The following is a 12,199-nucleotide window of genomic DNA, read 5'->3' as shown; positions in this document are numbered from 1 at the left end:
AATAAATAAATAAATAAATAAATAAATAAATAAATAAATAAATAAATGAAAATGATCACAGGAAAAACAAGAACTATGGAGGAAAAGTCAATTATATTCTGTAAACATTTATGTGTTCATAGCTAAGGAGTTTAAATAATTTCAACATGACCAAAATACTACACACAAAAAGAGGTCAATAAATTAGTTTTATAATTGAAGATCATGTGGAAACATTTTTCAAATATCATAGGAATGAAAATAGTTTATGCAGAAATATTATATAGTTTTCAATTGTCAGAAACTAGGTAGTTATATTACTTCCACTTTGAGGCTAGTTTTAATATAGATACAATGAAAATCTTGGTGCACATTGTGCATGCGTGTGCATGCGTGTGCATGTGTGTGTGTGTGTGTGTGTGAACTTTTGCTGTCTTTGGCTCTGCATTATGTACTTATTATTTTTTAAGACTACAGTTCTAGCATGGGCCCAAACTTCTGACCTTTTTAAGAATATTATACCATAAAGAGCTTTCCAAAAAACTTACTCCTCTTCACAAATCAGTAACTCATTTACTGAGCACCAATGTATTATGTAGAGTAAGTGATACACTAAGAAGCAAGGCACTGCCTTTAACCTCAAGGAATTTATAAGGAGGTGGGAGGCAAATAGGAAACTCATGTTGAATTATGTCTCAATATTTTGCATAGAATGCTATCGCGAGGCTATGTGTCTCAACATCTTCTCGAATTCATCTAACCAAATTGAAAGTGACAGCATAGTCAAGGTTTGCTGTATAAATCACACGGTCTAGATCCTGACGGAACCAACGTGATTCTATTTGACCAACTTTCAAGAAGGCTGAGCTTATCTTACATGGTTGGAGCATTTTCTGTGGAATAGATTGGTTTCATTTTTTTATCTTATTTTTAAATTTTTTTTAGCATTTGCAAATGTAGATTGACTCTAATATTACCACAATGCAAGAGACCAAGACCTCACAGGCTGCGGGAGAGGGTCTCTACACTGAGGAATGTGGAGTTCTCACCCGTGAATCTCACTCCAAATTACATCTGCCAGGACGTGCAAAGGCACTGGAACACTCACGTTTACACGTGGGAGGCTTGCCCGTGTTGTTCCATAATCCGTCTTCCCGACACACGGCGGCTGCTTGCTGGCCAGCATCCAGCTGAAAGCCCTCGTTACATTCATACGTCACTTTACTATCCAATGTGAACTCGTTGCCCGTAAATGACCCATTTCCTGGAGACTCAGGGATTCCACAGGACACAGCTGGAAAGAAATGGCAGAAGTGCAGTTATTCTTACAAGACTTTATGATATTTCCTTGTTCTGTTTCTACTGTTCATCTCCAGTGCATGTACAAGCTGTTAAGATATTTCTAATTCTAATGTGTGGGATAAGTGGACACATTTTCAGTCTTAAGGATCTTGAGGGTTAATGAGAAGCCATGGAAAACTGCTCAGAAAAAAAACATCTGTGTGATTACGATCCCAGAAGGTAAGTCTGACTGATGTCAAACAGTTTAAACACACTGAGGTGCTTTCTCAGATGGCCGTGCTCAGAATGCCACAGTGTCATGGTTTCCACTTCATTTAACATTGCAAAGAAAGGAGGGAACAGCATCTTTACCATCACAAAATCTACCGATGCCTTGGCGTTGAGATTTCTCAGGAATCAGAACTGAAGTCAACAGTCTTACCTCCCCTTATGTGCACCTTCCCCTCCCCCCATGACTCATTTTCCTTAAAGCACCAGACAGTTCTAATAAAAGGCAAAAGACTTAGCCAAGATCATCGATGCATCTATGATCATAGTATGTTATTTTATAAAATACCTGTCGGAACACAGGGCCTTGAGGAACTAAAATCCAGGAGGAGAAAGGGAGGGTACCTAGAGCATAGATCTCAGTCCTACAGGTGCTAAGCAGACCTGTTCTCAGTGTGAGGCCACGCAAGAAAGTGGGATGAAGGAATCAGACATGTTTTAAAGACAAAGAAGATGGAGGGGGAGTTCAGTGTAACACTCCCTTCTTCAATTTCCTAGTTCTGATTCAGACTCATCTACTATGAGACATAAAGAAACAAAACAAAACAAACAAAAAACAACCCTCAAGTGACATGACTGTAAGTTACAGTAAAGAAACAGAATAGTAAGGCAGGACAAGGAGATGGAGAGTCATTCCCAATGACACATACTGGATTCACATGTCCTTGTCAAAGAGAAGTTTTCCATTAACTAAAGTAACGGCCTTCCTTTACTCAACCAATATTTAAGATAATATTCACCTCATGGATTTTAAATTCGGGTCATTTAAAAATGTTTCCACATTAATTCCAATGAGAAAACACATGTAGCATGTTAGAGCTGGAAGGATAGGTTGAACGAATTATATAAACTTACAGTTTTACAATTAATGAGAACTGAGGGTCAGAAGGAGAAAATGACTTGCTTAGGGTATCAGAGCGACTCTGTGTAGAACCCAGGGCCACAGAGCAGACCTGTGACTCCCAACTGAGACCATCTTCTAATTCCACAAGAGCCCACTGAACTACCTGTGGTTCACTCTGAGTCTTCTGGTTGTTGTTCTCTTCTTTGTTTTTTTTAGCACAATCTTCAATAAATGCAATGCAAAATTATCATGGAAGTAAAAAATTTTTAAATGTAGTGGCTGATAAAGATCAAACTTCTGGAAAGTCCAAGTACTCAAGTTTCTCTTGTGCTTAAATGTCTAATCAGCTATTTCAACCATTTAAAAAATACATATACACAGCACATATATATATGAAAGTATATATATGTTTATTATATATGTATATATATATATATATATATATATTTGAGGCATACTATAATAAACATTTGCAGTAGATAGGGGATAAAACTTAGACATATAGACATGATTTTGGACAAAGTATTTAAAATAATTAATAACCTCTGGCTTTCCAAGCCATTGTTTTATTGAGGCAATGTATCAGGGATTTGCAAAACATTCATCTTAATTTATTGAACGCAGTGAATGTCCTTTGTGATTGGATCTCTCAGGATCACCAATCTCTTGGTTCCTTACCAATTCCTCTTGCATTTCACTCAAATAATCATTTGTTCATTCTCACAAACCTAAATTTCTCTCCTGCTTGCTGAAGCATGCCAAGTGTCCAGTTACTTCTTAGCTCTCGTTTGGAGTGAGTGCCAAATGAAATGACATTTCTTCGGCAGGTAACATTCTACAAACATGCATGAAACCCTACCTTAAAGGGACTCACACCCTGGAGGCCAAAACAGAAAAGCTTTCTAACTACTTCTGCTAAATCTGGAAGCTTATTTCACACATAAACCCTCATTCCAAGGACTGAAGGAGACCCACTTTCTATCTTCTGATCAGTAACTGGGAATATGTATTTGGCCTTGAGCTATGGGTTTCAGCCCCTCTAGACTGTCTTAACAGTAGGCTGCTTGGCAGGGCTGAAAATAAAGGTTGGCAATCAATCAACCATGACATTCTCACACTTCTGATTCAATGAAGATAGATGGTATAATCCTTACAGATTTAGAAATTTAGGTTCATGGGATAAGGAGCCTCCCACTAAGGTCTAGTATTGACCCATCTATTCATTCCTTCAAAAAATTTTGTATGATTACTAGGTGGCAGATATTCTTTAGAGCACTTTTTAAATGTCAATGAGCTAAATGCATGCAACTTTTAAAATATGCAGAAGGTTCTTACTTTTATTATAGCTAAAATGAGTAAATCTTTTTTTTTTAATTACACTAATATAGCATTATACTTCCCAGCCAACTGAGGCAAATGACCACATACTCATCCTTTAAAATTATCTTCTGTCGAAGAACACAGACTTTAAAGTCAGATTTCTGTATTAGTTTTTGTCTCTGACATTTTCCAGCTCTATGATTTTAGTTAAAAGACTTAATGAGGGACGCCTGGGTGGCTCAGTTGGTTAAGCGTCTGCCTTCGGCCCAGGTCATGATCCCAGGGTCCTGGGATCGAGTCCCACATCGGGCTCCTTGCTCAGCAGGGAACCTGCTTCTCCCTCTCTCTCCCTCTGCTTGTGCTCTCTCTGTCAAATAAATAAAATCTTAAAAAAAAAAAAAAGACTTAATGAATGTTATCTCGTTGCTTTCAGGTTAATAACGGCCACCTCAGAGGTAATTGTATGGAGTAGATGACATAATGTATACAGAACAGCTACAACTGGGTTCATACAAGGTAGGCGTTCAATAAATAAGAAAGCATCATTAGTAGTAGTAGTAGTTATATGCATGATCATAATTTTACTTATTTCTTTTGCAAAGAAAAATATGAGTGGCAAGGATTACCTCCTTGTAATCTATTTATTAAAGAGAGCAAAGAGGAAATTAGTAGTAAATTAGCTTAGTTCTATTACATATCTCATGAGATATTTAACATTTTGGCTTCAAATACATAAATGGAAGAGCCACTCCACTGTCCAGTGTCCTATTCTTCTTTTATAATAATGAACCCTACTCGGGATTTTTTTATGTATTTAAGACCAAACAGTAGTCATTCTTGCCTCTGTAGGTTTAAACACTTCTCTGATTGTTTCCCACTTCTTTAAATGTTCGTTTTCTTTCTGCTACCCATCAAGTTTCAACACAGTACCATTTGCTTTGCTTTCTTTTTCTTTTCTTTCTCCATTTTTTTCCCTTCAAAGATGGGAATATCACTCAGTGATATTTGGGCTTTGACTATTGCCTTAGGCTTGTGATTCTCATGCCTTGACATCCACTCAGTCCACTTGAGCAATCCCCACATCTCAAGCTAAATATGTGTAGGTCTTGGGGTTGTCACCTGACCTTCATTGTAGTTGTCCTGACCAACTTTCTCCCAGTCAGTCAGGTCAGATTCTTTCGTTCACTTCTTTCTTTACACAGCCCTGATTTGGTTGGTGGCTAATCATTGTCCACCTATTTGAACATCTGGTTCATACTCTATCAGTATCCTAGCTCACATACCCATTATCTCAAAATGGAATGTCTACCTTTTCATTATCTGGCCCCCACTCATAAGGCTAAGGCAAGCCCAGAGGGAGATCAATCACCCATACCATAAAGCTGGGAATAAAAATAGTATCCCACAGTAGGAATTCCTATGGCCTGGTTAAGGTAAGAGATATGTTTAAGTAAAAACGTCTGAAACAGGACATGCAGGAAATCTGATAGGTACCTGGTTTATAACCAAAAAACCTAGTTGAATATCAAATACAAAACGAGCATAAACAAAAATGAAGGACCACTGATAAGCTCTGGATCAAGAGCCCATGAAATGCTCTGTAAAGAATAGGATGTGCTAAGAGATACAGAAGAGGACCTGAATTGTAAAAGAACAATGCAAATCCCTCATACATTCTGCCTAAAGCATAATGAAGAACAATACAGTGACGTAGCCAGTGTCTCAAATGTAGACAATGGATTTCTGAGGGGTTATAAGTATACAGTTTAAGCATATAAGAATTTTCTATTAAAAAAAAGAATTTTCTATTAATTAAAATTTATGTATATGCATGCCACTATATATATATATATATATATATATATATATATATATATATATATAAAATTCTAATAGAAGAGGGGCACCTGGGTGGCTCAGTCAGTTAAGCATTTGCCTTTGGCTCAGGTCATGATCTCGGAGTCCTGGCTTTGAGACCCACATTGGTCTCCTGGCTCAATGGGGAGTCAACTTCTTCCTCTCACTCTCCCTCTGTAGTCTCCCTCTCTCTTTCTCCCAAATAAATAAAAAAAATCTTAAAAAATAATTCTAATAGAAGATTCAAATTGCCATCTCTAATTTGGTTCCGCTCTATATTTGTGCCTGCATTTGTTTTGTGTTTATAATCATGTTGTAGCCAAGTACCAGGGAATTTGTTATAGTCTAATAAGAAAAGCATCAGAGGCAGATAATATAGAAATCATGTCACTTATTATTCACTACAAGCCTATTAGATAAAAGACTTTTAACAATATTTTTGCTGACTATAAAATTCTGGGTTGTTTTCTTTCAGCCCTTAAAAAATGCTGTTCCACTTCTTTCTACCCATCAGGGTTTCTGATGAGGAATCTACTGTCACTAGAATCCTTATTTCCCTATAGGTGATCCATTGTTTCTGCCTGGCTTCTTTCAGGATTTTTTTTTTTTCTTTGCCTTTAGTCTTCAGAAATTCTACCATGATGTGCCTTGTTGTGCATTTCTTTGGGTTTCTGGTATTTGGGGTTCACTTAGCATTTTGAATCTGTTAGGTTTAAATATTTTGCCAAATTTGGGAGGCTTTCAGCCATGTCTCTTCAAGCACTTTGTAAGACTTTGCATGTTCCTGCTCTTCTTCCAGAACTCTGATGACACACATGTCAGGTCATTTGTTACAGTACCATGGTCTGGGAGGCTCAGTTCATTCCTTTTTAAGCATATTTTCACTCTGTTTCTCAAAGTGAGTAATTACTATCATTCTATCTTAGCTTCAGAGGAAAGAGGTACTTTCCTCTGTCCTCCCTATACTGCTGTTGGTTCCATCCACTGAGGGTTTATTTTCTTTTTATTTCAGTTACTATATTTTTTTAGTTCTAATCATCCAATTTGGTTATTCTTTGTATCTGCTATTTACTTGCTGAGACTTACTATTTTTTAATTGTTTATGCAGACTAATAGGCATAATATAATAAAATGCTCATCTACCTCCAGGTGGGGATGGAAGTGCAGGTGAGTGGGGTCCTTGCACAAGTTGAGAATTCCAGCTTGCCTCTAGGTCTCCACTGACACTTCCCTAGCTGGAGAGTAGGGGGCACTTCTTTACTGCTTCCCAGGTGGCCTCCACTGACATGTAGAGAGATGATGGCTTTGTAATAGTTGAGGAATGGTAATATTTCTGCCTCCCAAATATATGTCCTCTAATACCACCCCAGCAAGAGAGGTTAAGAGCAGCTCATCACCGCCAGGTGGGGTGAAGTACAATTTCCCAGGTGGTATCACTGATGCCTCCTCACAGCCTTCTTGGACACCACACAGCGGGGAGAGTTGGGGCATCTTAGATAGCCTGGAAAGCTCTCCACTTGGTCTTTGCAGTCGGTGGTAGGGTATGGCCACAAGTTTTTCTGTAAGATTTGGATGGAGAATGATTATTGACTAAATTTTTCCTGTCTTGTCTGGCTGTACCTTCCCTGTTCTTTGGGCAGGTAGAGCAGACTTTTCTTGGGAATTTTTTTGTTGCCTGTGCCTATTGGTGTTTCAAAGTGAGCAGCTTCCCCAGCATCCTTTTAGGGATTTGAAGCAGTAAAGAGAACCCAAAAATTTCACCACTGGGTCATTCTTTCTGTTCTGAGGTCTTAAGCCAGTTTACCACCTTCTCTCCATCTTTCAGAGTTTTCTTACAATTGTTTTTTTATATACTTTCCAGGGATTTTAGTTGTACTTAGGACATAAAATAGAAAAAAGAACATCTACCTCATCCTCCTAGAAGTGGAAGTGGGAATATCTTTTTAAATAGCTTCTTGTTCTGAGGCTGAACAAGAAAGGGTTCTGTGATAGATTGGTGATTTCTGCCATGGCAAAGAAGTTAAGAAGCACATGGACCATGGACCCTGTAATATCTGACCGCCTCAGCATTTGCTGTCTGTTCCACCTACATGCTTACCTCTTACCTGGATGGTGCCCATTACCACCTTCCTAATTGTATAAAAATCCTTAGAGGGCAGAACATCCATACATGTTTTCATTCTTTTTGCTGTCTTGAATATCAGAGCTCTCAATAAGTATATGTTAACTTTATTTATTATACTACCAAAGGTATATTTTAAAGTTTTTCAAAAATTACCATGGCACTGAATTTCAGTATGTGGATAATAGTTCATTATTTGAGCAGCCAACAGTAAGAGAATGTTTCACATTAAGTTTATAATGTGTAAGTACTATATTTTAATTTTGAATATTTTAACTGACATTATTTTGATGAAAATTATGAATTTGAAAATTTAAGGTATGTAACTACCTATGAAATTCTTTGTAGGTATTTTTGTTATTTTCAAGGATTTGTAGAATTTTATTTTAATGAAGATTTTCTCTAGAACCATTAATATAGATAATTATAAAAGAGCTATATTTAGATGAAGAATTATCTTATGGTATATATAAAGTTCTAAGTCTTTACATTTGTTAAAGTTCTGAATAAACTCAGCCACATTTTGTGATGAGTTTTAGGTTATTTGAAATGGCCATTTTGTTAGTGACAAATGTTGGATCTCCTCCCAAGAAGAAATATCCCCCAAATTGATAGTATTCAAGTTTATCTATCTTGAGCATTACTGCATTTCTGTGAAGTAGATAAGATAAATATAACTATCCTTAATATATTCTGCATACTGATGAATGCATAGACTTTTTGGAGAAATGGATTTGGGGATCAGAAGTGGTACCTTAGAGTCTGCTCATGAGATTTTACTATTACTTGATGAGACAAATTGGCTCAGGAAAAAAATATACAATTATGGATTGTAAAAACTGTAATTAGTATTACAAAGAGATAGAACAAGGTACTAAAAGAAAGGAAAAAATGAGGAAAGTTATTTAAAATAAGGCAGGGGGACATCAGTTAATGCTGAGGACCTCAGCATTAACTCAGGCCTCAGGCCAGAGGTCCTGGAAAGCACCTTCAGGAGAGGAGGAAGCCCTACCTGAGGCAAGAAAACACTGATCAAAGGCCAGGGGAGCTGTGAACATGGTGCCATTTAAGTAAAGACTGAGAGGTAATTGGAGAAGGTCTTATTCAGAAATATGGTAAAGGGTCTGGATTTTATGCTATATACTTCAGAACACCTTCAGAAGATTTCAGCTGGACAGTGATATACACCCAGTTGTGTTTTGGTGAGGCTATTCTGACCACTGCCTGAAGGATGAATTGTGAAATGGTCCCAGTGAAGATGGTGCAGGAAGGCTACACTGGCAGTCCTTGCAAAATGAGAAAGTAGAGTGGAAGGGGGCATACAGAAGTCAGAAAGGTTCAGAACAAGTGTTTCCCAGAATGTGCCACTTGGAGATGTGGACTATGTTGAGCTGAAAGCAATAAAGGGGGGCGGAGCAAGATGGCGAAGGAGTAGGAGACGTGGATTTCGTCTCCTCTCAGGAATTCAGCTGGATAGGGATCAAACCATTCTGAACACCTACAAACCCAACAGGAGATCGAAGAAAAGAAGAGCAACAACTCTCTCATCACAAAAGCGACCACTTTCTGGAAGGTAGGACGTGCGGAGAAGTGAATCCGAGGCGATATTCGGGAGGATAGACGGCGGGGGAGGGGCCTCCGTCGGCGCTTCTGGCAAGTGATGGAGCCGCGGAGCACAAAGTCGGAACTTTTAAAAGTCTGCTCCGCTGAGGGACGTCACTCTGGTGGCTCAGCGGGGGGTGGAACCCTCCGGGACAGTGTGGTCTCAGGACCCTCGGGGTCACAGAAAGACCGGGGGCGCCTGAGTGCGGCAGAGCTCCCAGGTAACGGAGCAGGGAAGCCAGCTGCGGAGACAGAGACTAGGCACGGGCTCTCAGCTCGGGGCGGCCATAAACTGTGATCCGCGGCACAGTCGGGCCCCTGCTCCTCCAGCAGGGACCCCACAAGCGGCAGATCCGGGGACACTCACCTTCTTCCCCGGGAGGAGCCGCGCGGGAGGGCACCGCAGGGATCTGCTGGGTTTGGAGACTCCGCCCGGGGTCGGGGGCCAGAGAGAGAAACGCGCGGTCACAGGCCGGGCGAGCACGGAGTGCGGCCGGAGACGGGGAGACGGGAGTGACTGGCGGCTTTTCTCTGGGGGCTCACGAGGAGCGGGGCCCCGAGTTCTCGGCTCCTCCGGGGCGGACATTGGGAGGCCGCCATTCTCACTCTCCGCCTCCAAAGCTAGACGGAAAGCTCGCAGGGAACAAAAGCCCCGGAGAGCAAACCTGAGCAGATGACTTAGCCGGGAGGGGGCAAGGGCGGGGCAATTCCGCCTCCGGCAGAGACATTTGGAAACCACGGCAACAGGCCCCTCCCCAGAAGATCGGTGAGAACAGCCAGCCAAGACCAAGTTTGCCGATCAATGAGAACGGCAGAACTCCAGCCCTAGGGGACTACTGCACATAGAATTCACGGCTTTTTTACCATGATTCTTTAGTCTTTCAAACTTAATTTTTTTTAACTGTCTCTTTGTCTTTTTTCTCTTTTTTTTTTGAATTTTTCTTTTTCCCTTTTCCAACCGACATCTTATCAATCCCTTTTTTTAAAAAACATTTTTATTTTTAATTTTTAGAGTCATATTCTATCCCTTCATAGTAGTTACCCATATTTTTGGCATATATATATATATATATAAGTTGTTCTCCCTTTAAAAATTTGAGATAGTTTCTTCTAACACATTAAAATATACCCTAAATCTGTAGTATATGGTTTTTTCTACTCCTGTGCGTGATCACATTCTCTCCCTTTTTTTTCTTTTTTCTTTTTTCTCTTTTTTTAAATCCTCTTCTTTCTCTTTTCAAACAACTTCTTATCAAGTCCTTTTATAAAATTTTTTATAATTTCCATCTTTACAGTCATATTCCATCCCTTCATCATATCAACCCTTATTTTTGTACATATATAAGTTTTTCTTTCTTTAAAATTTTGGGAGGCACTTTCTTCTAACAGACCAAAATACACCCCAAATCTAGTGTGTGGCACTGATCTATATACCAGCCTGATCATATTTGATCACATTCAGGGTTTTTTTGTTGTTGTTGTTTTGTTTTATTTGTTTTTGTTTGTTTTTATCCTTTTCTTTTTCTTTTTTTTCTTTTTCTTTTTTTCTCTTTCCGTTTCTTTTTCCACTGCTTCAAGTCTTTTCTGATTTGTTTAGAGTATATTTTCTGGGGACATTGTTACTCTGCTAGCATTTTGTTCTCTCATTAATCTATTCTCCTCTGCACAAAATGACAAGACGGAAAAAATCACCTCAACAAAAAGAACAAGAGGTAGTACCGACTGCCAGGGACCTACTCAATACGGACATTAGTACGATGTCAGATCTAGAGTTCAGAATCATCACTTTAAAGATACTAGCTGGGCTTGAAAAAAATATGGAAGTTATTAGAGAAACCCTTTACGGAGAAGTACAAGAACGAAAATCTAACCAAGTAGAAATCAAAAAGGCTATTAATGAGGTGCAATCAAAAATGGGGGTGCTAACTGCTAGAATAAATGAGGCAGAAGAGAGAATCAGTAATATAGAAGACCAAATGATGGAAAATAAAGAAGCTGAGAAAAAGAGCGATAAACAACTACGGGATCACAAGGGCAGAATTCAAGAGATAAGCGATACCATAAGACAAAACAATATTAGAATAATTGGGATCCTAGAAGAAGAAGAGAGAGAGAGAGGGCCAGAATGTATAACGAAGCAAATTATAGCAGAGAACTTCCCTAATTTGGGGAAGGAAACAGGCATGAAAATCCAGGAAGCACAGAGAACCCTCTCAAAATCAATAAAAATAGGTCAACACCATGACATCTAATAGTAAAACTTACGAGTCTCATAGACAAAGAGAAAATCCTGAAAGCAGCTCGGGAGAAGAGATATGTAACCTACAAGGGTAGAAACATTAGAATGGCAACAGACCTATCCACAGAGACCTGGCAGGCCAGAAAGGACTGGCAGGATGTATTCAGAGCACTAAATGAGAAAAATATGCAGCCAAGAATCCTATATCCAGCTAGGCTGTCATTGAAAATTGAAGGAGAGATAAAAAGCTTCCAGGACAAACAAAAACTAAAGGAATTTGCAAACACGAAACCAGCCCTACAAGAAATCTTGAAAGGGGTCCTCCAAGCAAAGAGAGAGCCTAAAAGCAACATAGACCAGAAAGGAACACAGACAATATACGGTAACAGTCATCTTACAGGCAATACAATGGCACTAAATTCCTATCTTAGTTACCTGAATGTAAATGGGCTAAATGCCCCAATCAAAAGACACAGGCTATCAGACTGGATTAAAAAACAAGACCCATCGATATGCTGTCTGCAAGAGACTCATTTTAGACCCAAAGACACCCCCAGATTTAAAGTGAGGGGGTGGAAAACAATTTACCATGCTAATGGACACCAAAAGAAAGCTGGGGTGGCAATCCTTATATCAGACAAATTAGATTTTAAACCAAAGACTGGAA

At 39.1% G+C, this 12,199-nt stretch overlaps 1 protein-coding gene across 1 annotated transcript in view; it reads right to left on the bottom strand.

Annotated features, from left to right (window-relative positions):
• The window catches only part of CSMD1 (CUB and Sushi multiple domains 1), a 519,075-nt gene that overhangs the window by 102,368 nt on the left and 404,508 nt on the right, over positions 1–12,199 (bottom strand). The window contains exon 37 of the mRNA XM_035003847.1: positions 1,088–1,273. Within this exon, the coding sequence (XP_034859738.1) occupies positions 1,088–1,273 (186 nt within the window). The remainder of the gene's footprint in view (positions 1–1,087; positions 1,274–12,199) is intronic.

The sequence above is a fragment of the Mirounga leonina genome, unplaced genomic scaffold, assembly GCF_011800145.1.
Source record: "Mirounga leonina isolate KUSES-001 unplaced genomic scaffold, KU_Mleo_1.0 Mir_128, whole genome shotgun sequence".
NCBI lineage: Eukaryota > Metazoa > Chordata > Mammalia > Carnivora > Phocidae > Mirounga > Mirounga leonina.
Note: the sequence above shows the minus strand (reverse complement) of the source record. Positions and strands in the feature narration are given on the sequence as shown.